This window comes from Oncorhynchus tshawytscha, linkage group LG23 (genome assembly GCF_018296145.1).
Source record: "Oncorhynchus tshawytscha isolate Ot180627B linkage group LG23, Otsh_v2.0, whole genome shotgun sequence".
Lineage (NCBI taxonomy): Eukaryota > Metazoa > Chordata > Actinopteri > Salmoniformes > Salmonidae > Oncorhynchus > Oncorhynchus tshawytscha.
The window spans coordinates 26,896,399-26,923,898 of record NC_056451.1 but is presented as its reverse complement, the minus strand read 5'-3'; the positions used below and the strand labels follow the sequence as shown (position 1 = coordinate 26,923,898).

The following is a 27,500-nucleotide window of genomic DNA, read 5'->3' as shown; positions in this document are numbered from 1 at the left end:
TCTCCATCCCCTCCATCTCTCTCGCCATCTCTTTCTCCATCCCCTCTATCACGCTCTCCATCTCTTTCTCCATCCCCTCCATCTCTCTCTCCATCTCTTTATCCATCCCCTCCATCTCTCTCTCCATCTCTTTCTCCATCCCCTCTACCATGCTCTCCATCTCTTTCTCCATCCCCTCTATCATGCTCTCCATCTCTCTCGCTCTCTCTCTCTCTCTCTCTCTCCATCTCTTTCTCCATCCCCTCTATCACGCTCGCCATCTCTCTCTCCATCTCTTTCTCCATCCCCTCTATCACGCTCTCCATCTCTTTCTCCATCCCCTCCATCTCTCTCTCCATCTCTTTCTCCATCCCCTCTATCACGCTCTCCATCTCTCTCTCCATCTCTTTCTCCATCCCCTCTATCACGTTCTCCATCTCTCTCTCCATCTCTTTCTCCATCCCCTCTATCAAGCTCTCCATCTCTCTCTCCATCTCTTTCTCCATCCCCTCTATCACGCTCTCCATTTCTCTCTCCATCTCTTTCTCCATCCCCTCTATCACGCTCTCCATCTCTTTCTCCATCCCCTCTATCCGTTCTCCATCTCTCTCTCCATCTCTTTCTCCATCCCCTCTATCACGTTCTCCATCTCTTTCTCCATCCCCTCTATCACGCTCTCCATCTCTTTCTCCATCCCCTTTATCACGCTCTCCATTTCTCTCTCTCTATCTCCATCTCTCTCTCCATCTCTTTCTCCATCCCCTCTATCACGCTCTCCAGCTCTTTCTCCATCCCCTCTATCACGCTCTCCATCTCTCTCTCTCTCTCTCTCTCTCTCTCTCTCTCTCTCCATCCACTCTATCACGTTCTCCATCTCTCTCTCCATCTCTTTCTCCATCCCCTCTATCACGTTCTCAATCTCTCTCTCCATCTCTTTCTCCATCCCCTCTATCACACTCTCCATCTCTTTCTCCATCTCTCTCGCCATCTCTTTCTCCATCCCCTCTATCACGTTCTCCATCTCTCTCTCCATCCCCTCTATCTCTCTCTCCATCTCTTTCTCCATTCCTCTATCACGCTATCCATCTCTTTCTCCATCCCTCTATCACGCTCTCCATCTCTCTCTCTCCATCTCTTTCTCCATCCCCTCTATCACGCTCTCCATCTCTCTCTCCATCTCTTTCTCCATCCCCTCTATCACGCTCTCCATCTCTTTCTCCATCCCTCCATCTCTCTCTCCATCTCTTTATCCATCCCCCATCTCATCTCCATCTCTTTCTCCATCCCTCTACCATGCTCTCCATCTCTTTCTCCATCCCTCTATCACGCTCTCAATCTCTCTCGCTCTCTCTCTCTCTCTCCATCTCTTTCTCCATCCCCTCTATCACGCTCTCCATCTCTCTCTCCATCTCTTTCTCCATCCCTCTATCACGCTCTCCATCTTCTCTCTCCATCTCTTTCTCCATCCCCTCTATCCCGCTCTCCATCTCTTTCTCCATCCCCTCTATCACGTTCTCCATCTCTCTCTCCATCTCTTTCTCCATCCCCTCTATCACTCTCCATCTTTTCTCCATCCCCCCTCTATCACGCTCTCCATCTCTTTCTCCATCCCTTTTATCACGCTCTCCATTTCTCTCTCTCTATCCATCTCTCTCTCCATCTCTTTCTCCATCCCCTCTATCCCTCTCCAGCTCTTTCTCCATCCCCTCTATCACGCTCTCCATCTCTCACTCTCTCTCTCTCTCTCTCTCTCTCTCCATCCACTCTATCACGTTCTCCATCTCTCTCTCCATCTCTTTCTCCATCCCCTCTATCACGTTCTCAATCTCTCTCTCCATCTCTTTCTCCATCCCCTCTCTCCCATCTCTTTCTCCATCCCCTCTATCCATCTCTCCATCCATCCTCTCCATCTCTTTCTCCATCCCTCCCCTCTATCTCTCTCTCCATCTCTTTCTCCATTCCCTCTATCACGCTCTATCCATCTCTTTCTCCATCCCCTCTATCACGCTCTCCATCTCTCTCTCTCCATCTCTTTCTCCATCCCCTCTATCACGCTCTCCATCTCTCTCTCCATCTCTTTCTCCATCCCTCTTTCACGCTCTCCATCTCTTTCTCCATCCCCTCCATCTCTCTCCATCTCTTTCTCCATCCCCTCCATCTCTCTCTCCATCTCTTTCTCCATCCCTCTACCATCTCTCCATCTCTTTCTCCATCCCCTCTATCACGCTCTCAATCTCTTTCTCCATCCCTCTCTCACGCTCTCCATCTCTTTCTCCATCCCTTTATCACGCTCTCCATCTCTCTCTCCATCCCTCTATCTCCATCTCTCTCTCCATCTCTTTCTCCATCCCTCCATCTCCTCTCTCTTTCTCCATCCCCTCTATCAAGCTCTCCATCTCTTTCTCCATCCCTCCATCTCTCTCTCCATCTCTTTATCCATCCCCTCATCTCTCTCTCCATCTCTTTCTCCATCCCCTCTCCATGCTCTCCATCTCTTTCTCCATCCCTCTCTATCATGCTCTCCATCTCTCTCGCTCTCTCTCTCTCATCTCTCTCTCCATCTCTTTCTCCATCCCCTCTATCACATCTCTCCATCTCTTTCTCCATCCCCTCTATCTCGCTCTCCATCTCTTTCTCCATCCCCTCCATCTCTCTCTCCATCTCTTTCTCCATCCCTCTCTATCCCGCTCTCCATCTCTCTCTCCATCTCTTTCTCCATCCCCTCTATCACGTTCTCCATCTCTCTCTCCATCTCTTTCTCCATCCCCTCTATCACGCTCTCCATCTCTCTCTCCATCTCTTTCTCCATCCCCTCTATCACGCTCTCCATTTCTCTCTCCATCTCTTTCTCCATCCCTCTATCACGCTCTCCATCTCTTTCTCCATCCCCCTCTATCCGTTCTCCATCTCTCTCTCCATCTCTTTCTCCATCCCCTCCTATCTCGTTCTCCATCTCTTTCTCCATCCCTCTATCATGCGCTCTCCATCTCTTTCTCCATCCCCTTATCACGCTCTCCATTTCTCTCTCTCTATCTCCATCTCTCTCTCCATCTCTTTCTCCATCCCCTCTATCCATCGCTCTCCAGCTCTTTCTCCATCCCCTCTATCCATCTCCATCTCCATCTCTCTCTCTCTCTCTCTCTCTCTCTCATCCATCCACTCTATCACGCTCTCCATCTCTCTCTCCATCTCTTTCTCCATCCCCCTCTATCACGTTCTCCATCTCTCTCTCCATCTCTTTCTCCATCCCCTCTATCACGCTCTCCATCTCTTTCTCCATCTCTCTCTCTCTTTCTCCATCCCCTCTATCCTTCTCCATCTCTCTCCATCCCCTCTATCTCTCTCTCCATCTCTTTCTCCATTCCCTCTATCACGCTATCCATCTCTTTCTCCATCCCCTCTATCCACGCTCTCCATCTCTCTCTCTCATCTCTTTCTCCATCCCTCTATCACGCTCTCCATCTCTCTCTCCATCTCTTTCTCCATCCCTCTATCACGCTCTCCATCTCTTTCTCCATCCCCTCCATCTCTCTTTCTCCATCTCTTTATCCATCCCCTCCATCTCTCTCTCCATCTCTTTCTCCATCCCTCTCTACCATGCTCTCCATCTCTTTCTCCATCCCTCTATCCATCCCTCTCAATCTCTCTCTCTCTCTCTCTCTCCATCTCTTTCTCCATCCCCTCTATCACGCTCTCCATCTCTTTCTCCATCTCTTTCTCCATCCCTATCTCTCTCTCCATCTCTTTCTCCATCCCTCTATCACGCTCTCCATCTCTCTCATCTCTTTCTCCATCCCCTCTATCACGCTCTCCATCTCTTTCTCCATCCCCTCCATCTCTCTCTCCATCTCTTTCTCCATCTCTTTCTCCATCCCTCTATCACGCTCTCCATCTCTCTCTCCATCTCTTTCTCCATCCCTCTCTCTCCATCTCTTTCTCCATCCCCTCTATCTCCATCTCTTTCTCCATCCCCTCTATCTCTCTCTCCATCTCTTTCTCCATCCCCTCTATCACGCTCTCCATCTCTCTCTCCATCTCTTTCTCCATCCCCTCTATCACGTTCTCCATCTCTCTCTCCATCTCTTTCTCCATCCCCTCTATCACGCTCTCCATCTCTCTCTCCATCTCTTTCTCCATCCCCTCTATCACGCTCTCCATTTCTCTCTCCATCTCTTTCTCCATCTCTTTCTCCATCCCCTCTATCACGCTCTCCATCTCTTTCTCCATCCCCTCTATCACGTTCTCCATCTCTCTCTCCATCTCTTTCTCCATCCCTCTATCACGTTCTCCATCTCTTTCTCCATCCCCTCTATCACGCTCTCCATCTCTTTCTCCATCCCCTCTTCATCTCCATTCTCTCTCTCTATCTCCATCTCTCTCTCCATCTCTTTCTCCATCCCCTCTATCACGCTCTCAGCTCTTTCTCCATCCCCTCTATCACGCTCTCCATCTCCATCTCTCTCTCTCTCTCTCTCTCTCTCTCCATCCACTCTATCCCGTTCTCCATCTCTCTCTCCATCTCTTTCTCCATCCCCTCTATCACGTTCTCAATCTCTCTCTCCATCTCTTTCTCCATCCCCTCTATCACACTCTCCATCTCTTTCTCCATCTCTCTCGCCATCTCTTTCTCCATCCCCTCTATCACGTTCTCCATCTCTTTCTCCATCTATCTCTCTCTCCATCTCTTTCTCCATCCCTCCCTCTATCACGCTCCATCTCTTTTCTCCATCCCCTCTATCTCGCTCTCCATCTCTCTCTCCATCTCTTTCTCCATCCCCTCTATCTCCATCTCTCTCCATCTCTTTCTCCATCCCCTCTATCACTCTCTCCATCTCTTTCTCCATCCCCTCATCTCTCTCTCCATCTCTTTCTCCATCCCCTCTCCTCTCTCTCCATCTCTTTCTCCATCCCTCTTTCTCCATCTCTCTCTCTCTCCATCTCTTTCTCCATCCCATCTCTTTCTCCATCCTCCTCTCTCCACCTCTCTCTCTCTCCATCTCTTTCTCCATCCCTCTTTCTCCATCTCTTTCTCCATCCCCTCCATCTCTCTCTCCATCTCTTTCTCCATCCCCTCTATCACGCTCTCCATCTCTCTCTCCATCTCTTTCTCCATCCCCTCTATCCTCCTCCATCTCTCTCTCCATCTCTTTCTCCATCCCCTCTATCACGCTCTCATCTCTCTCTCCATCTCTTTCTCCATCCCCTCTATCACGCTCTCCATCTCTCTCTCCATCTCTTTCTCCATCCCTCTATCACGCTCTCCATCTCTTTCTCCATCCTTCTCTATCCGTTCTCCATCCCTCTCTCCATCTCTTTCTCCATCCCCTCTATCTTCTCCATCTCTTTCTCCATCCCCTCTATCACGCTCTCCATCTCTTTCTCCATCCCTCTCTCCATCTCATCTCTCTCTCTCTCCTCTCCATCTCTCTCTCCATCTCTTTCTCCATCCCCTCTATCCGTCTCTCATCTCTCTCTCTCCATCTCTTTCTCCATCCCTCTATCACGCTCTCCATCTCTCTCCATCTCTTTCTCCATCCCCTCTATCACGCTCTCCATCTCTTTCTCCATCCCCTCCATCTCTCTCTCCAGCTCTTTCTCCATCCCCTCAATCACGCTCTCCATCTCTCTCTCCATCTCTTTCTCCATCCCCTCTATCACGCTCTCCATCTCTCTCTCGATCTCTTTCTCCATCCCCTCTATCACGCTCTCCATCTCTTTCTCCATCCCCTCTATCACGCTCTCCATCTCTTTCTCCATCCCCTCTATCACGTTCTCCATCTCTCTCTCCATCTCTTTCTCCATCCCCTCTATCACGTTCTCCATCTCTCTCTCCATCTCTTTCTCCATCCCCTCTCACGCTCTCCATCTCTCTCTCCATCTCTTTCTCCATCCCCTCTATCACGCTCTCCATCTCTTTCTCCATCCCCTCTATCACGTTCTCCATCTCTCTCTCCATCTCTCTCTCTCCATCTCTTTCTCCATCCCCTCTATCACGCTCTCCATCTCTCTCTCCATCTCTTTCTCCATCCCTCTATCACGCTCTCCATTTCTCTCTCCATCTCTTTCTCCATCCCCTCTATCACGCTCTCCATCTCTTTCTCCATCCCCTCTATCACGTTCTCCATCTCTCTCTCCATCTCTTTCTCCATCCCCTCTATCACGTTCTCCATCTCTTTCTCCATCCCCTCTATCACTCTCTCCAGGTCTTTCTCCATCCCCTCTATCACGCTCTCCATCTCTCTCTCTCTCTCATCTCTCTCCATCCCCTCTATCACGTTCTCCATCTCTCTCTCCATCTCTTTCTCCATCCCCTCTATCACGTTCTCAATCTCTCTCTCCATCTCTTTCTCCATCCCCGCTATCACGTTCTCCATCTCTCTCTCCATCTCTTTCTCCATCCCCTCTATCACACTCTCCATCTCTTTCTCCATCTCTCTCTCCATCTCTTTCTCCATCCCCTCTATCTCGTTCTCCATCTCTCTCTCCATCCCCTCTATCTCTCTCCATCTCTTTCTCCATCCCCTCTATCACGCTCTCCATCTTTCTCCATCCCTCCATCTCTCTCCCATCTCTTTCTCCATCCCTCTCCATCTCTCTCTCCATCTCTTTCTCCATCCCCTCTATCACGTTCTCCATCTCTCTCCTCTCTCTCCATCTCTTTCTCCATCCCCTCTATCATCTCTCCATCTCTCTCGCTCCATCTCTCTCTCTCTCTCCATCTCTTTCTCCATCCCCTCTATCACGCTCTCCATCTCTCTCATCTCTTTCTCCATCCCCTCTATCACGCTCTCCATCTCTTTCTCCATCCTCTCTATCTCCATCTCTTTCTCCATCCCCTCTATCACGTTCTCCATCTCTCTCCCATCTCTTTCTCCATCCCTCTATCACGTTCTCCATCTCTCTCTCCATCTCTCTCTCCATCCCCTCTATCACGCTCTCCATCTCTCTCTCCATCTCTTTCTCCATCCACTCTATCACGCTCTCCATCTTTCTCCATCCCCTCTATCACGCTCTCCATCTCTCTCTCTCTCTCTCTCTCTCTCTCTCTCCATCTCTTTCTCCATCCCCTCTATCACATTCTCCATCTCTCTCTCCATCTCTTTCTCCATCCCCTCTATCTCTCAATCTCTCTCCCATCTCTTTCTCCATCCCCGCTATCCATTCTCCATCTCTCTCCATCTCTTTCTCCATCCCTCTCTATCACACTCTCCATCTCTTTCTCCATCTCTCTCTCCATCTCTTTCTCCATCCCTCTATCATGTTCTCCATCTCTCTCTCCATCCCTCTATCTCTCTCCATCTCTTTCTCCATCCCTCTATCCATTCTCCATCTCTTTCTCCATCCCTCTCTCTCCCATCTCTTTCTCCATCCCTCTATCACGCTCTCCATCTCTTTCTCCATCCCCTCCATCTCTTTCTCCATCTCTCCATCTCTTTCTCCATCCCCTCTATCACGTTCTCCATCTCCTCTCTCTCTCTCCCATCTCTTTCTCCATCCCTCTATCACGCTCTCCATCTCTCTCTCCATCTCTTTCTCTCTCCCTCTATCACTCTCTCCATCTATTTCTCCATCTCTCTCTCCATCTCTTTCTCCATCCCTCTCTCATCTCTCTCTCCATCTCTTTCTCCATCCCCTCCATCTCTCTCTCCATCTCATTCTCCAACCCTCTATCTCTCTCCATCTCTTTCTCCATCCCCTCTATTACGCTCTCCATCTCTTTCTCCATCCCCTCTATCCATCTCTCTCTCCATCTCTTTCTCCATCCCCTCTATCACGCTCTCAATCTCTTTCTCCATCCCTCTCTCTCCCATCTCTTTCTCCATCCCCTCTATCACGTTCTCATCTCTCTCTCTCCATCTCTTTCTCCATCCCCTCTATCACGTTCTCCATCTCTCTCTCCATCTCTTTCTCCATCCCCTCTATCACGTTCTCCATCTCTCTCTCCATCTCTTTCTCCATCCCTCTCCATCTCTTCTCCATCTCTTTCTCCATCCCCTCTATCCATCTCCATCTCCTTCTCCATCCCCTCTATCACATCTCTCCATCTCTCCCTCTCTCCATCTCTTTCTCCATCCCCTCTATCACGCTCTCTCATCTCTCTCTCCCATCTCTTTCTCCATCCCTCTATCACGCTCTCCATCTCTCTCCATCTCTTTCTCCATCCCTCTATCTCTCATCTCTTTCTCCATCCCTCCATCTCTCTCCCACTCTCTTTCTCCATCCCATCTATCACTCTCTCCATCTCTCTCTCCATCTCTTTCTCCATCCCCTCTATCCATCTTCTCCATCTCTCTCTCCATCTCTTTCTCCATCCCTCTCTCTCTCTCTCCATCTCTTTCTCCATCCCTCTCTATCCCATCTCTTTCTCCATCCCTCTATCTCTCCATCTCTTTCTCCATCCCTCTATCACGCTCTCCATCTCTCTCTCTCTCCATCTCTCTCCATCTCTTTCTCCATCCCCTCTATCCCGTTCTCCATCTCTCTCTCCATCTCTTTCTCCATCCCCTCCATCCCTCTCTTTCTCCATCTCTCTCTCCATCTCTCTCTCCATCCCCTTATCTCTCATCCCTCTCCATCTCTTTCTCCATCCCTCTATCCATCTCTTTCTCCATCCCCTCTATCACGCTCTCCATCTCTCTCTCATCTCTTCTCTCTCTCTCTCCCATCTCTTTCTCCATCCCTCTCTATCATCTCTCCATCTCTCTCCATCTCTTTCTCCATCCCCTCTATCCACGTTCTCCATCTCTCTCTCCATCTCTTTCTCCATCCCTATCCCACTCTCCATCTCTCTTCTCATCCCTCTCTCTCCATCTCTTTCTCCATCCCTCTCTCTCCATCTCTTTCTCCATCCTTTCTCTATCCCTCTCCATCTCTTTCTCCATCCTTCTCTCCTCCATCTCTTTCTCCATCCCCTCTCCATCTCTTTCTCCATCTCTCTCTCTATCCCACTCTTTTCTCCATCCCCTCTATCTCTTCTTTCTCCATCCATCTTTCTCCATCCCCTCCTCCATCTCTCCATCTCTTTCTCCATCTCTATCTCCATCTCCATCTCCTCTCTCTATCTCCATCTCTTTCTCCATCCCCTCTATCACGCTCTCCATCTCTTTCTCCATCCCCTCTATCTCTTTCTCCATCCATCTCTCTCTCCATCTCTTTCTCCATCCCTCTCTATCTCTCTTCTCCATCTCTTTCTCCATCCCATCTCATTCTCCATCCCTCTCTCTCCATCTCTTTCTCCATCCCCTCTATCAAGTTTCTCCATCCCTCTCTCTCTCCATCTCTTTCTCCATCCCCTCTATCACGCTCTCCATCTCTCTCTCCATCTCTTTCTCCATCCCTCTATCACGCTCTCCATCTCTTTCTCCATCCCCTATCCGTTCTCCATCTCTTTCTCCTCCCATCTCTTTCTCCATCCCATATCACGCTCTCCATCTCTCTCTCTCTCTCCATCTCTTTCTCCATCCCCTCTATCACGCTCTCCATCTCTTTCTCCATTCTTCATCCCCTCTATCACGCTCTCCATCTCTTTCTCCATCACTCTCCATCTCTCTCTCCATCTCTTTCTCCATCCCCTCTATCACGTTCTCCATCTCTCTCTCCATCCCCTTTCTCCATCCCTCTATCCATCCCTTTTCCATCTCTCTCTCCATCTCTTTCTCCATCCTCTATCACGTCTCTCCATCTCTCTCTCCATCTCTTTCTCCATCCCCTCTATCACGCTCTCCATTCTCTCTCTCTCCATCTCTTTCTCCATCCTCTGTCATCTCCATCTCTTTCTCCATCCCCTCCTCTCCATCTCTTTCTCCATCCCCTCTATCACGCTCTCATCTCTCTCTCCATCTCTTTCTCCATCTATCTCCATCTCTTTCTCCATCCCTCTATCACGCTCTCCATCTCTTTCTCCATCCCTCTATCTCTCTCTCCATCTCTTTCTCCATCCCTATCCACTCTCTCATCTCTTCTCCATCTCTCTCTCTCCTCTCTCTTCTCCATCTCCATCCCCTCTATCACGTTCTCCATCTCTCTCCATCTCTTTCTCCATCCCTCTCTATCCACGTTCTCCATCTCTCTCTCCATCTCTTTCTCCATCCCCTCTCTCCATCACGCTCTCCATCTCTTTCTCCATCCCTCTCTCCATCCATCTTTCTCCATCCCCTCTCATCTTCTCCATCTCTTTCTCCATCTTTCTCCATCCATCTCTTTCTCCATCCCCTCTATCCTCCATCTCTTTCTCCATCCCTTTCTCCATCCTCTATCTCTCTCCATCTCTTTCTCCATCCCCTCTATCACTCTCCATCTCTTTCTCCATCCCCTCTCATCCCATCTCTTTCTCCATCTCCTCTCCATCTCCATCTCTTTCTCCATCCCTCTCCATCTCTCCATCTCCTCTCTCCATCTCTTTCTCCATCCCTCTATCTTCTCCATCTCTCCATCTCTTTCTCCATCCCCTCTATCACGTTCTCCATCTCTCTCCATCTCTTTCTCCATCCCTCTATCACGCTCTCCATCTCTTTCTCCATCCCCTCTATCTCCATCTCCATCTCTTTCTCCATCCCTCCATCTCTTTCTCCATCCATCTCTATCACCCTCTCTCCATCTCTCCTCTCCTCTCCATCTCTTTCTCCATCCCCTCTATCACGCTCTCCATCTCTCTCTTTCTCCATCCCTCTCTATCCATCTCTTTCTCCATCCTCCTCTCTATCTCTTTCTCCATCCTCTTCCATCTCTTTCTCTCTATCCCTCTCTCTCCATCTCTTTCTCCATCCCTCTATCACGTTCTCCATCTCTCTCTCCATCTCTTTCTCCATCCCTCTATCACTCTCTCCATCTCTCTCTCTCTCTTTCTCCATCCCCTCTATCACGCTCTCCATCTCTTTCTCCATCCCCTATCTTCTCCATCTCTCTCTCCATCTCTTTCTCCATCCCCTCTATCACGCTCTCCATCTCTTTCTCCATCCCCTCCACGCTCTCCATCTCTTTCTCCATCCCCTCTATCCCTCCATCTCTTTCTCCATCCCTCTCTCTCTCCATCCATCTCTTTCTCCATCCCCCAACTCTCTCCATCTCTCTCTCCATCCCTCCTCTCTCTCTCCATCTCTTTCTCCATCCCCTCTATCTATCACGTTCTCCATCTCTCTCTCCATCTCTTTCTCCATCCCCTCTTTCTCCATCTCTTTCTCCATCCCTCTCTCTCCCATCTCTTTCTCCATCCTCTCCCTCTATCATCTCTCCATCTCTCTCATCCTCTCATCTCTTTCTCCATCCCCTCTATCAAGCTCTTTATCCATCTCTCTCTCCATCTCTTTCTCATCCCCTCCATCTCTCTCTCCATCTCTTTCTCCATCCCTCTATCACCCTCTCCATCTCTTTCTCCATCCCCTCTATCACCTCATCCATCTCTTTCTCCATCCCTCTCTCATCTCCATCTCTTTCTCCATCCCTCTCTATCCATCTCTCTCTCTCCCTCTCTCTCTCTCCATCTCTTTCTCCATCCCCTCTTTCCTCGTTCTCCATCTCTCTCTCCATCTCATTCTCCATCCCTCTATCCACGTTCTCCATCTCTCTCTCCCATCTCTTTCTCCATCCCCTCTGTCACGCTCTCCATCTCTTTCTCCATCCCCTCCATCTCTTTCTCCATCCCTCTATCCACGCTCTCCATCTCTCTCTCCATCTCTTTCTCCATCCCTCTCTATCTCCATCTTCTCCATCTCTTTCTCCATCCCCTCTATCACGCTCTCCATCTCTTTCTCCATCCCCTCCATCTCTCTCCATCTCTTTCTCCATCCCCTCTCTCTCTCCATCTCTTTCTCCATCCCTCTTCTCCCATCTCTTTCTCCATCCCCTCCATCTCTTCTCCATCTCTCTCTCTCCATCTCTTTCTCCATCTCTTTCTCCATCCCCTCCATCTCTTTCTCCATCTCTTTCTCCATCCCCTCTCTTTCTCCATCTCTCTCTCCATCTCTTTCTCCATCCCCTCCATCTCTATCTCCATCTCTTTCTCCATCCCCTCTCTCTCTCCATCTCTTTCTCCATCCCCTCTATCACGTTCTCCATCTCTCTCTCTCCATCTCTTTCTCCATCCCCTCTATCACGCTCTCCATCTCTCTCTCTCTCTCCATCTCTTTCTCCATCCCCTCTATCACGCTCTCCATCTCTTTCTCCATCCCCTCTATCACGCTCTCCATCTCTTTCTCCATCCCCTCTATCACGCTCTCCATCTCTCTCTCTCTCCATCTCTTTCTCCATCCCTCTATCACGCTCTCCATCTCTTTCTCCATCCCCTCTATCACGTTCTCCATCTCTCTCTCCATCTCTTTCTCCATCCCTCTATCACTCTCTCCATCTCTTTCTCCATCCCCTCTATCACGCTCTCCATCTCTCTCCATCCCTCTATCTCTCTCCATCTCTTTCTCCATCCCCTCTATTACGTTCTCCATCTCTTTCTCCATCCCTCTATCACGCTCTCCATCTCTTTCTCCATCCTCCCTCTATCTCCATCTCTCCATCTCTCTCTCCATCTCTTTCTCCATCCCTCTATCACATCTCCATCTCTTTCTCCATCCCTCTATCACTATCTCCATCTCTTTCTCCATCCCCCCTCTATCATGCTCTCCATCTCTCTCTCTCTCCATCTCTTTCTCCATCCCCTCTATCACGCTCTCCATCTCTTCTCTTTCTCCATCCCCTCTCTATCTCCATCTCTTTCTCCATCCCTCTATCCATCTCTTTCTCCATCCCCTCTATCTCCATCTCTTTCTCATCTCCTCTCCATCTCCATCTCTTTCTCCATCCCTCTATCACGTTCTCCATCTCTCTCTCCATCTCTTTCTCCATCCCCTCTATCACGTTCTCCATCTCTCTCCCCTCCATCTCTTTCTCCATCCCCTCTATCACATTTTCCATCTCTCTCTCCATCTCTTTCTCCATCCCTATCCGCTCTATCACGCTCTCCATCTCCATCTCCATCTCTATCCATCTCTTTCTCCATCCCTCTCTCTCCCATCTCTTTCTCCATCCCCTCTGTCACTCTCCATCTCTTCTCTCCATCTCTTTCTCCATCCCCTCCTTTCTCCATCTCTTTCTCCATCTCTTTCTCCATCCCCTCTATCCCACGCTCTCCATCTCTTTCTCCATCCCTCTATCATCTTCTCCATCTCTCTCTCCATCTCTTTCTCCATCCCCTCTATCTATCTCCATCTCTTTCTCCATCCCCTCCATCTCTCTCTCCATCTCTTTCTCCATCCCTCTATCCGGCTCTCCATCTCTTTCTCCATCCCCTCTCTATCCTCCATCTCTTTCTCCATCCCTCTCTATCACGCTCTCCATCTCCATCTCTCTCTCCATCTCTTTCTCCATCCCTCTATCACGTTCTCTCTCTCTCTCCATCTCTTTCTCCATCCCCTCTATCATTCTCCATCTCTCTCTCTATCCCCTCTCTTTCTCCATCCCCTCTGTCATGCTCTCCATCCCCTCTCTTTCTCCATCCCCTCCATCTCTCTCTCCATCTCTTTCTCCATCCCCTCTATCCACTCTCTCCATCTCTTTCTCTCCCCTCTATCTTCTCCATCTCTCTCTCTCCATCTCTTTCTCCATCCCCTCTATCACGCTCTCCATCTCTCTCTCTCTCCATCTCTTTCTCCATCCCTCTATCCATCTCCATCTCTTTCTCCATCCCCTCTATCACGCTCTCCATCTCTTTCTCCATCCCTCTATCACTCTCTCCTCTCTCTCTCCATCTCTTTCTCCATCTCTATACGCTCTCCATCTCTTTCTCCATCCCTCTATCCATCTCATCTCTTTCTCCATCCCTCTATCACGTTCTCTCTCTCTCCATCTCTTTCTCCATCCCCTCTATCCTTCTCCATCTCTCTCTCCATCTCTTTCTCCATCCCCTCTATCCCTTCTCCATCTCTTTCTCCATCCCCTCTATCCGCTCTCCATCTCTCCATCCCTCTCCTCGCTCTCCATCTCTTTCTCCATCCCTCTCTATCACGTCTTTCTCCATCCCTCTCTCTCCATCTCTTTCTCCATCCCCCTCTATCACGCTCTCCATCTCTCTCTCTCCCATCTCTTTCTCCATCCCTCTATCACGCTCTCCATCTCTTTCTCCATCCCCTCTATCACGTTCTCCATCTCTCTCTCTCTCTCATCTCTTTCTCCATCCCCCCTCTATCCCATCTCTCCATCTCTCTCTCCATCTCTCTTTCTCCATCCCTCTATCTCCATTCTCCATCTCTCTCTCCATCTCTTTCTCCATCCCTCTATCACGTCCATCTCCATCTCTTTCTCCATCCCCTCTATCACGCTCTCCATCTCTTTCTCCATCCCCTCTATCACATCTCTCTCTCTCTCTCCATCTCTTTCTCCATCCCTCTATCACGCTCTACCATCTCTTTCTCCATCCCCTATCTATCTCCATCTCTCTCATCTCTTTCTCCATCCCCTCTATCCACTCTCCATCTCTTTCTCCATCCTCTATCACGTTCTCCATCTCTCCATCTCCATCTCTTTCTCCATCCCCTCTATCACATCTCTTTCTCCATCCCCTCTCTCCCATCTCTTTCTCCATCCCTCTCTATCCATCTCCATCTCTTTCTCCCCTCTATCCCCGCTCTCTCATCCATCTTTCTCCATCCCCTCTATCACTCTCTCCATCTCTCTTCTCCCATCCTTTCTCCATCCCCTCTACGTTCTCCATCTCTCTCTCCATCTCTTTCTCCATCCCCTCTCCATCACTCTCTCCATCTCTTTCTCCATCCCTCTATCACGCTCTCCATCTCTTTCTCCATCCCCTCTATCTCTCTCTCCATCTCTTTCTCCATCCCTCTATCTCCATCCCTCCATCTCTCTCTCTCATCTCTTTCTCCATCCCTCTATCACGTTCTCCATCTCTCTCTCTCTCCTCCATCCTTTCTCCATCTCTCTCTCCATCTCTTTCTCCATCCCCCCTCTATCCCTCTCCATCTCTCCTCCATCCCCTCTCCATCTCCCTCTCCATCTCTTTCTCCATCCCCTCTATCTACGCTCTCCATCTCTTTCTCCATCCCCTCTATCATCTCTTCTCCATCTCATCCCATCCCCTCTATCACGTTCTCTCTCCATCTCTTTCTCCATCCCCTCTATCACGCTCTCCATCTCTCTCCATCCCTCTCCATCTCCATCTCTTTCTCCATCCCCTCTATCACGCTCTCCATCTCTCTCCATCCCTCCATCTCTTTCTCCATCCCCTCTCACGCTCTCCATCTCTTTCTCCATCCCCTCTATCCGTTCTCCATCTCTCTCTCTCCATCTCTTTCTCCATCCCCTCTATCACGCTCTCCATCTCTCTCTCCATCCATCTCTTTCTCCATCCCCTCTATCACACTCCATCTCTCCATCTCTCTCCCCCTCTATCATCTCTCTTTCTCCATCCCTCTATCACGCTCTCCATCTCTTTCTCCATCCCCTCTATCACGCTTCTCCTCTCTCTCTCCATCTCTTTCTCCATCCCCTCTATCACGCTCTCCATCTCTTTCTCCATCCCCTCTATCACGTTCTCCATCTCTCTCTCTCTCTCCATCTCTTTCTCCATCCCCTCTATCACGTTCTCCATCTCTCTCTCCATCTCTATCTCTTTCTCCATCCCCTCTATCACGTTCTCCATCTCTCTCTCCATCTCTTTCTCCATCCCCTCTATCACGTTCTCCATCTCTCTCTCCATCTCTTTCTCCATCCCCTCTATCACGTTCTCCATCTCTCTCTCTCCATCTCTTTCTCCATCCCCTCTATCACGCTCTCTCTCTCTCTCTCTCTCCATCTCTTTCTCCATCCCCTCTATCCGTTCTCCATCTCTCTCCATCTCTTCTCCATCCATCTCTTTCTCCATCCCTCTGTCACTCTCCATCTCTTTCTCCATCCCTCCCTCTCCATCTCTTTCTCCATCCCTCCATCTCTTTCTCCATCCCTCTCTCCATCTCTTTCTCCATCCCCTCTATCCCTCTCTCTCCATCTCCTCTCTCCATCTCTTTCTCCATCCCCTCTATCACTCTCTCCCATCTCTTTCTCCATCCCCTCTATCACGTCTCTCCATCTCTTTCTCCATCCTTTCTCTATCCCCTCTCCATCTCTTTCTCCATCCCCTCTATCTCCATCTCTCCATCTCTTTCTCCATCCCCTCTATCACGCTCTCCATCTCTCTCTCTCCATCTCTTTCTCCATCCCCTCTATCACGTTCTCCATCTCTCTCTCCATCTCATTCTCCATCCCCTCTATCACGTTCTCCATCTCTCTCTCCATCTCTTTCTCCATCCCCTCTATCACGCTCTCCATCTCTTTCTCCATCCCCTCCATCTCTCTCTCCATCTCTTTCTCCATCCCCTCTATCACGCTCTCCATCTCTTTCTCCATCCCCTCTATCACGTTCTCCATCTCTCTCTCTCTCCATCTCATTCTCCATCCCCTCTATCACGCTCTCCATCTCTCTCTCTCTCTCCATCTCTTTCTCCATCCCCTCTATCATGCTCTCCATCTCTTTCTCCATCCCTCTATCACGCTCTCCATCTCTTTCTCCATCCCTCTATCACGCTCTCCATCTCTCTCTCTCTCCATCTCTTTCTCTATCCCTCTATCACGCTCTCCATCTCTTTCTCCATCCCCTCTATCACGTTCTCCATCTCTCTCCCCATCTCTTTCTCCATCCCTCTATCACTCTCTCCATCTCTTTCTCCATCCCTCTATCACGCTCTCCATCTCTTTCTCCATCCCTCTATCACCCTCTCCATCTCTTTCTCCATCCCCTCTATCACGTTCTCCATCTCTTTCTCCATCCCTCTATCACCATCTCTCCATCTCTTTCTCCATCCCTCTATCACGTTCTCCATCTCTCTCCATCCATCTCTTTCTCCATCCCTCTATCTCTCTCCATCTCTTTCTCCATCCCTCTATCACGCTCTCCATCTCTTTCTCCATCCCTCTATCATCTCTCTCCATCTCTCTCTCTCTCCATCTCTTTCTCCATCCCCTCTATCACGCTCTCCATCTCTTTCTCCATCCCCTCTATCTCTTTCTCCATCCCCTCTATCACGTTCTCCATCTCTCTCTCCATCTCTTTCTCCATCCCTCTATCACGCTCTCCATCTCTCTTCCATCTCTTTCTCCATCCCTCTATCACGCTCTCCATCTCTTTCTCCATCCCCTCTATCTTTCCATCTCTCTCTCCATCTCTTTCTCCATCCCTCTATCATCTCTCCATCTCTTTCTCCATCCCCTCTATCTCCATCTCTTTCTCCATCCTATCACGCTCTCCCCTCTCTCCTCTCTTCTCCATCTCTTTCTCCATTCCCTCTATCACTCTTTCTCCATCTCTCTCTCCATCCATCTCTTTCTCCATCCCTCTATCATCTCCATCTCTCTCTCATCTCTTTCTCCATCCCTCTATCACGTTCTCCATCTCTCTCTCCATCTCTTTCTCCATCCCCTCTCTATCTCCATCTCTTTCTCCATCCCTCTCTCCATCTCTTTCTCCATCCCCTCTATCACGCTCTCCATCTCTTTCTCCATCCCCTCTATCACGCTCTCCATCTCTTTCTCCATCCCCTCTATCACGCTCTCCATCTCTCTCTCTCTCCATCTCTTTCTCCATCCCCTCTATCACTCCATCTCCATCTCTTTCTCCATCCCCTCTATCACGTTCTCCATCTCTCTCTCCATCTCTTTCTCCATCCCTCTATCACGCTCTCCATCTCTTTCTCCATCTCTCCATCTCTCTCTCCATCTCTTTCTCCATCCCCTCTATCCATCTCTTTCTCCATCCCCTCTATCATCACGTTCTCCATCTCTCTCTCTCCATCTCTTTCTCCATCCCCTCTATCACGCTCTCCATCTCTCTCTCTATCCCATCTCTTTCTCCATCCTCTATCACGCTCTCCATCTCTTTCTCCATCCCTCTATCACGTTCTCTTCTCTCTTTCTCCATCCCTCTATCCATCCTCCATCTCTTCTCTCTCCATCTCTTTCTCTATCCCTCCATCTCTCTCTCCATCTCTTTCTCCATCCCCTCTATCACGTTCTCCATCTCTCTCTCCATCTCTTTCTCCATCCCCTCTATCACTTCTCCATCTCTTTCTCCATCCCTCTATCACGCTCTCCATCTCTTTCTCCATCCCCTCTATCACGCTCTCCATCTCTTTCTCCATCCCCTCTATCACGTTCTCCATCTCTTTCTCCATCCCCTCTATCACGCTCTCCATCTCTTTCTCCATCCCTCTATCTCTCTCCATCTCTTTCTCCATCCCCTCTATCACGCTCTCCATCTCTCGACTCTCTCTCCATCTCTTTCTCCATCCCTCTATCACGCTCTCCATCTCTTTCTCCATCCCCTCTATTCTCCATCTCTTTCTCTCTCTCATCTCTTTTCTCCATCCCCTCTATCCGTTCTCCATCTCCTCTCCATCTCTCCATCTCTCTCCATCCCCTCTTTCTCCATCTCCATCTCTCTCCATCTCTTTCTCCATCCCCTCTATCACGCTCTCCATCTCTTTCTCCATCCCCTATCTATCACGCTCTCTCATCTCTTTCTCCATCTCTTTCTCCATCCCCTCTCATTCTCCATCTCTCCATCTCTTTCTCCATCCCCTCTATCACGCTCTCCATCTCTCTCTCCATCTCTCTCTCCATCTCTTTCTCCATCCCCTCTATAAAATCCATCTCTTTCTCCATCCTCTCCCTCTCTCTCATCTCTTTCTCCATCCCCTCCATCTCTCTCTCTCTCCATCTCTTCTCTCCATCCCTCTATCACATCTCATCCCTCTATCTCTCCATCTCTTTCTCCATCCTCTATCACGCTCTCCATCTCTTTCTCCATCCCCTCTATCACGCTCTCCATCTCTCTCTCCATCTCTTTCTCCATTCCCTCTATCATCTCTCCATCCATCTCTCCATCTCTTTCTCCATCCCCTCTATCTCTCTCTCCATCTCTTTCTCCATCCCTCTATCACTCTCCATCTCTTTCTCCATCCCCTCTATCTCTCCATCTCTTTCTCCATCCCTCTATCACGCTCTCCATCTCTTTCTCCATCCCCTCTATCTCTTTCTCCATCCCCTCTCTCTCTCTCCATCTCTTTCTCCATCCCCTCTATCACGTTCTCCATCTCTTTCCATCCATCTCCATCCCTCTATCCGTTCTCCATCTTTCTCTCCATCTCTTTCTCCATCCCCTCTGTCACGCTCTCCATCTCTTTCTCCATCCCCTCCATCTCTTTCTCCATCCCTCTCCATCTCTCTCCATCTCTCTCTCCATCTCTCTCCATCCCCTCTTTCTCCATCTCTCCATCCATCTCTTTCTCCATCCCCTCTATCACGTTCTCCATCTCTTTCTCCATCTCCATTCTCCATCCCATCTCTTTCTCCATCTCCATCTTTCTCTCCATCTCTTTCTCCATCCCCTCTATCACGCTCTCCATCTCTTTCTCCATCCCCTCTATCACGCTCTCCATCTCTTTCTCCATCCCCTCTATCACGCTCTCCATCTCTCTCTCTCCATCTCTTTCTCCATCCCCTCTATCACGTTCTCCATCTCTCTCTCCATCTCATTCTCCATCCCCTCTATCACGTTCTCCATCTCTCTCTCCATCTCTTTCTCCATCCCCTCTGTCATGCTCTCCATCTCTTTCTCCATCCCCTCCATCTCTTTCTCCATCTCTCTCTCTCATCTCTTTCTCCATCCCCTCTATCACGTTCTCCATCTCTCTCTCCATCTCTTTCTCTCTATCACGCTCTATCTCTTTCTCCATCCCTCTATCATCGCTCTCCATCTCTTTCTCCATCCCCTCTATCACGTTCTCCATCTCTCTCTCCATCTCTTTCTCCATCCCCTCTATCACGCTCTCCATCTCTCTCTCTCTCTCTCCATCTCTTTCTCCATCCCCTCTATCACGCTCTCCATCTCTCTCTCCATCTCTTTCTCCATCCCCTCTATCACGTTCTCCATCTCTCTCTCCATCTCTTTCTCCATCCCCTCTATCACGCTCTCCATCTCTTTCTCCATCCCCTCTATCACGCTCTCCATCTCTTTCTCCATCCCCTCTATCACGCTCTCCATCTCTCTCTCTCTCCATCTCTTTCTCCATCCCCTCTATCACGCTCTCCATCTCTTTCTCCATCCCCTCTATCACGTTCTCCATCTCTCTCTCCATCTCTTTCTCCATCCCCTCTATCACTCTCTCCATCTCTTTCTCCATCCCCTCTATCACGCTCTCCATCTCTTTCTCCATCCCCTCTATCACGCTCTCCATCTCTTTCTCCATCCCCTCTATCACGCTCTCCATCTCTTTCTCCATCCCCTCTATCACGCTCTCCATCTCTTTCTCCATCCCCTCTATCACGCTCTCCATCTCTTTCTCCATCCCCTCTATCACGCTCTCCATCTCTCTCTCTCCATCTCTTTCTCCATCCCCTCTATCACGCTCTCCATCTCTTTCTCCATCCCCTCTATCACGTTCTCCATCTCTCTCTCTCTCCATCTCTTTCTCCATCCCCTCTATCACGTTCTCCATCTCTCTCTCCATCTCTTTCTCCATCCCCTCTATCACGTTCTCCATCTCTTTCTCCATCCCCTCTATCACGCTCTCCATCTCTTTCTCCATCCCCTCTATCTCGTTCTCCATCTCTTTCTCCATCCCCTCTATCACGCTCTACATCTCTTTCTCCATCCCCTCTATCACGCTCTCCATCTCTTTCTCCATCCCCTCTATCTCGTTCTCCATCTCTTTCTCCATCCCCTCTATCACGCTCTACATCTCTTTCTCCATCCCCTCTATCACGTTCTCCATCTCTTTCTCCATCCCCTCTATCACGCTCTACATCTCTTTCTCCATCCCCTCTATCACGTTCTCCATCTCTTTCTCCATCCCCTCTATCACGTTCTCCATCTCTTTCTCCATCCCCTCTATCACGTTCTCCATCTCTCTCTCCATCTCTTTCTCCATCCCCTCTATCACGTTCTCCATCTCTTTCTCCATCCCCTCTATCACGCTCTACATCTCTTTCTCCATTCCCTCTATCACGCTCTCCATCTCTTTCTCCATCCCCTCTATCACGTTCTCCATCTCTCTCTCATCTCTTTCTCCATTCCCTCTATCACACTCTACATCTCTTTCTCCATCCCCTCTATCACCTTCTCCATCTCTCTCTCCATCCCCTCTATCACGTTCTCCATCTCTCTCTCCATCTCTTTCTCCATTCCCTCTATCACGCTCTCCATCTCTTTCTCCATCCCCTCTATCACGTTCTCCATCTCTCTCTCCATCTCTTTCTCCATTCCCTCTATCACGCTCTACATCTCTTTCTCCATCCCCTCTATCACATTCTCCATCTCTCTCTCCATCCCCTCTATCACGTTCTCCATCTCTCTCTCCATCTCTTTCTCCATCCCCTCTATCACGCTCTCCATCTCTTTCTCCATCCCCTCTATCACGTTCTCCATCTCTCTCTCTCCATCTCTTTCTCCATCCCCTCTATCACGTTCTCCATCTCTCTCTCCATCTCTTTCTCCATCCCCTCTATCACGCTCTCCATCTCTCTCTCCCTCTCCCTCTCACATTATTTAGTGTTCCACAGAGCTCTACCTCTGACACATCGCACACACACCTCACAAAATGATATTATCACAATACTTAGGTGCCGATACGATATGTATTGTGATTCTCACGATTCTACATGCATTGCGATTAGATACTGCAGTTTTATTGTGATTTGAGGTTCCAAACATATTTTTCACTATGTCTGCTGTAGAGGGACAAGAGAGAGCATCAGAAAATGATTTTCGATCAGTCATGCTGAAACATGTTGGCTCTCTATTTAAAAAGAAAATGGAGAACAAGCGATAGGATGAAAACCTGAGTTTTGACGCTGGTACTGTCAACTAGTGCTAGATAAGCAAAAATGTTTCATTAAACAATACAGGAGTCAAATACCAATATAATATCTTCCACCACTAATATTGCGATATGTAACTGTATCGATTTTTAGCCCCATCAATAATTCACACACACAGAAACGGACTGAAACTTGTTACTGACCAAAACCGACACCTGTTCTGGTTGACTGTAAGGCTGAGATTAGGTCCCAACACTGTGTTGCAATGTGCAGATCAGTGCATGCTTTCCATAGAGGAGAGACGGAGAGATATGGTTGGGTGTGTGGACAGGACATACTGACACTAGCTGAAAAAGTGTTCTATGTGTGAGGAAGATAAGGCAATGTCCTGCGTGTGCGTGTGCGTGTGCGTGTGTGTGTGTGTGTGCGTGTGCGTGTGTGTGTGTGTGTGTGCACATGTTCCTGGACAGTCAATGAACCTTAGGTTATCCTGACCAACCACCACTGTGCTCTGGGTCAACTCCTGGCAATGCAAATCTAACTGCCTAATTCTGGTACACAGCCCTCAACATTTAACCACCAAACAACCAACAATAACTATTATAACACAACCAAAATTCATACAATATAATTCTTATGATATTACGCTTGATGCTTCCTGAATGATGATAAGCAGACTAGAAACATTCTGCTGAGGACTGTAGAAAACTTGCTTTGCATCAGTGACTTCTATGAGTCATATGACCTTGGAATAAAACGTCGCTGTCTGATCTCCAAAATATCAACTTTTCAGGAAATGTAAAAAAAACAAACATATTTTTCCCATTAACGAACATGCAATTGTAAAACTACAGAAGCTAATTTAAATAAAAATGTTATATACATTTTCTTGGTCCTGAAATGTTAGGAGTACACTGAGGGGTGTTACCACTTTCAATAAAGGTAAAAACAATAACAAATCGACTAAGTTAAAGGTTTTCATCAGGCAGCGACTAAAAAGAGAATAGATGTACAACCACTGTAGAAGATTCTGTTCCACCTGATCTTGAGTCAAGGTAGAATGTCTGAAAGACATCAACTCCAATGTGGTCACTATAGCATCAGAAAGTGGCTAGTGTGGGTGAACCTATTTAAGCTTTAATCTTTTAGCCAGGTAACACTTCAATATTCTATTGCATTAATGGAGAAGTTTAAAGGTTAACCTCCCGTATGCTAGCAGCTCTACAGACTTACCTCCCATCTTGACCCAAAGCTTTGTCAAACTCCAACTGTACTATCCTATCACCTCTATATGTCTGTCCAGTCCTGTCTGTCTGTCTTTTTCTCAGTCAGTGCTCAATCTCTGTACTTTCACAAATTTCCTCCCTCTCCCCCTCCTCTCTACATCCCTCAGCCCAATCTACTGTAACCATTCACAGTGTCCACTCCCTTTGACACAGATGTCAGCCTGGATGATCATGTGATAGCCATAGTGACGTTTTCACTATTGATCACATGTTTTTGTTTTTCTTCATCTAGGGTTACGGTCAGGGTTAAGGTCAGGGTTAGGTTGGGGTTACGGTCAGGGTTAAGGTCGGGGTTACGGTCAGCGTTAGGGGGTTACGGTGATGGTTAAGGTCAGGGTTAGGTTGGGATTACGGTCAGGGTTAAGGTCAGGGTTAGGTTGGAGTTACGGTCAGGGTTAAGGTCAGGGTTAAGGTCAGGTTTAAGGTCAGGGTTAGGTTGGAGTTACGGTCAGGGTTATGGTCAGGGTTAATGTCAGGGTTAAGGTCAGGGTTAGGGTAAGTGGTTGGTGCAACATTTCATTTTTTTTACATCTCTCGTCATCTCTTTGTCATCTCTATGTCATCTCTATGTCATCTCTCATCATCTTTTTGTCATCTCTATGTCATCTCTCATCATCTTTTTGTCGTCTATGTCATCTCTATGTCATCTCTCATCATCTTTTTGTCATCTCTATGTCATCTCTGTCATCTCTCGTCATCTTTTTGTCATCTCAATGTCATCTCAATGTCATCTCTCGTCATCTTTTTGTCATCTCAATGTCATCTCAATGTCATCTCTCGTCATCTCAATGTCATCTCTCGTCATCTGGTCTCAACTTCTGAATGTCAGTGGTGATATCATGAGAGTCTTGTAATACAGGTCTGCCAATGTGTTCCTCCTAGCTCTCTAGGTGACAAGACGACTAGATAATGACTGTGTCACTGACATTATGCATCTCTGGCCCATTCCCAGATCCTGGTGACTGTGATTGAACCCGGTAAGTTCATCATTGTTGACTTGCAGCCCTGCAACTTGACCTTCACAGATGCTGTATGTACTGTATGTGTGATTGTGAATGTGTTTTGCCGAACTACACTTATCTGAGAACTGAAGAAGGCTAATGTGATCTTCAGTCTGATACAAGGTAGTTGAAGGATTATAAACACAGTAGATAGGCTGGGTCAATAGAGATACCTGTTCACAGACATTATACTGTACTGTGTCTTTATACCTGTACAGCTCATTGTAAACCAACATGGGTAACCAGGAAGAAAAATCTGGACTTGGATCAAGTCACGCACACACACACACTAATTAACACACACAGTCTTGTTTAACTAACCTTGTGGGGACTCAAGTGCTGAGCAAATAGTGATTTTTGAGGTCAGTTTGGTTTCGGTTCCTTATTTTTTTTAATTATCATGGTTTTCGGTTTCGATTTAAAAAAATGGACATTAAATGCACTATGCATTATGTGGGTTGAATTGTGTAACAACACAGAATGAAACAATACAAGTCCCATGATGGTAGTGACTGCCCCTTACTGCTTATCACTTATTAACGGTCATTCATTCACAATACTTTACTTTAGCAAAATATTTGTTTTATTCGATGACTTTATTATTTAATTCCATGCCACCATCTCATATCTATGGAGCTGCTGCCTAAGTTGTGTGACAAAATCGCTATTTTAGTAGTTCTTCAAAGTAAATAAGGCATACTTTTATGACTGCTGAATACCAACTATCAATCACTTAGATCATGTATTTTCAGGTAGAGAAACCTCTCGAAGCAACTGCTTTCTATCCCTCTCGCACGTTCTCTCTTCTCTCTGTCTCTGTCTCTGTCAAGGAGGTCTCCATGTCTGCTCCACACAGACTGAGACCAGACAAGTAGGAGGTCTCCATGTCTGCTCCACACAGACTGAGACCAGACAAGTAGGAGGTCTCCATGTCTGCTCCACACAGACTGAGACCAGACAAGTAGGAGGTCTCCATGTCTGCTCCACACAGACTGAGACCAGACAAGTAGGAGGTCTCCATGTCTGCTCCACACAGACTGAGACCAGACAAGTAGGAGGTCTCCATGTCTGCTCCACACAGACTGAGACCAGACAAGTAGGAGGACTCCATGTCTGCTCCACACAGACTGAGACCAGACAAGTAGGAGGACTCCATGTCTGCTCCACACAGACTGAGACCAGACAAGTAAACGGGTTCGCAATATATTACGTCATTGTAGGTGATTACCACACCGGTAACCCCGCACTCTGTACCGGTGCCCCCGCACTCTGTACCGGTGCCCCCGCACTCTGTACCGGTGCCCCTGCACTCTGTACCGGTACCCCCGCACTCTGTACAGGTGCCCCCGCACTCTGTACCGGTGCCCCCGCACTCTGTACCGTTACCCCCGCACTCTGTACCGGTGCCCCCCCCCGCACTCTGTACCGGTGCCCCCGCACACTCTGTACCGGTGCCCCCGCACTCTGTACCGGTGCCCCCGCACTCTGTACCGGTGCCCCTGCACTCTGTACCGGTACCCCCGCACTCTGTACAGGTGCCCCCGCACTCTGTACCGGTGCCCCCGCACTCTGTACCGTTACCCCCGCACTCTGTACCGGTGCCCCCGCACTCTGTACCGGTGCCCCCGCACTCTGTACCGGTAACCCCGCACTCTGTACCGGTGCCCCCGCACTCTGTACCGGTAACCCCGCACTCTGTACCGGTGCCCCCACTCTGTACCGGTGCCCCCGCACTCTGTACCGGTGCCCCCGCACTCTGTACCGGTAACCCCGCACTCTGTACTGGTAACCCCGCACTCTGTACCGGTACCCCCGCACTCTGTACCCCCTGTATACAGCCCCACTATTGTTATTTACTGCTGTTCTTTAATTATTTGTTATTCTTATCTCTTACTTTAAAAAAAAAAATCTTAAAACTGCATTGTTGGTTATGGGCTTGTAAGTAAGCATTTCACTGTTGTACTCGGTGCATGTGACAAATGAGATGTGATGTGATTGATGTATTGTTTAGTGATGCTGGGTCATGGCTTTGCATCTAAAACAAATTGGGGAGTTTGCACCACCAAGATTTACATGTTAAAATCACCACTGCATTGGTCTTAGTTTGTTTACTATTCTTGTGGGAACTTCTGATCCCCACAAGTATAGTTAAACACGCTCGCCAGCCACACACACACACACACACACACACACACACACACACACACACACACACACACACACACACACACACACACACACACACACACACACACACACACACACACACACACACACACACACACACACACACACTTGTGTAGCCACCCTGAAAAGCCAACAGACAGAGGGTGTAAATCAGTAGCCAGAACACAAACAGACCTTTGTGCTGGAGTTGACTATAGAGAATGTACTCTGTGAAGCCACTCCCCTGGACTCCAGAGCACAACTAGATACATACAGCACACATTATGTGACATAACACCCTGCCAAAATACATGACATAGAGCACATTTAGATGCAGCACAGCCTTTGGCATCAAGTCCTAATATATTAGCCATCATTTCAGTCCTGACTTCATTCTTCAAGTGGCCTAAACTAGTATTTTACAGGATGGCCTGTAATTAAAGGGTTACCATTATTACTGAGGTTTCAGTTTCAGCCCATATCATCCAATTTATCTCAAACCTGTTTTGCAATAGATTTAATGCAACATAAACGGACTATTATGACATTTTCATCCAGTGAGTTTGCAAAGGGATTGAGATGAACAGAATGTTATAGAACTAATCACTAACTAAAACTGACCAAAACTGTCACAATGACTTCCTTTCCTTTGAGCAGGACGTCAACAATGTGTCACCATGGCCATTGAAGTAGAACGAATGCACGGTTGAGTTTAGCAGCCTAAACTTGGCAGAGCTCTGGCAGAGTAGTATTATTTTTTTAACTTGAAATGGTTGCAGAAATTGTGCGATTCAGCTAATTATTGTAACAGCGTGCATTCACAACGAATGACATAGATATTCCAGAATTCTAACTGTTGTAAAACAAAATTATAATAATAAAGAGAGAGAGACTGAATAGCTCAAATTAAAATATATATCTGGAGGAAGAAGAACACCAACCTGTGAGTTTCAGGCAGCAGCAACGAAGACAACTTTGCGGATGTGGAGACGCGCATAGCACCAGGTTCGCAAAATAATCATTTCAATCATTTGTTTATGTAGTTTAGCTGTGGGTTCTACCGCCATCTTGTGGACACCATCGATTATCTCTGACAATTGTTTGCGGCTTTTGATGGGAGAAATCCATTTGGATTCGGGAGAGTGAAATGAGTTAATCTTCTTCATGTCTAAGTATATCTATCCCGCTGTAACAAACCTTAATCAACATCTGAAAA

At 48.2% G+C, this 27,500-nt stretch overlaps 1 protein-coding gene across 2 annotated transcripts in view; it reads right to left on the bottom strand.

Moving 5' to 3' along the window:
• The window catches only part of LOC112247851 (pyruvate kinase PKM-like), a 58,529-nt gene extending 31,231 nt beyond the window's left edge, over nucleotides 1–27,298 (bottom strand). Inside the window, exon 1 of one of the 2 annotated variants that reach the window (XM_042305082.1) lies at nucleotides 27,226–27,298. Coding sequence is in view for 1 of the 2 variants with exons in the window: in XM_042305081.1 (XP_042161015.1) it covers nucleotides 23,065–23,071 (7 nt within the window). In the remaining variant the exon portion in view is untranslated. Of the gene's footprint in view, nucleotides 1–23,064; nucleotides 23,165–27,225 lie in introns of those variants that run through there. The other variant, XM_042305081.1, reaches the window with a different exon arrangement.
• Between the last annotated feature and the right edge of the window lie 202 nt (nucleotides 27,299–27,500).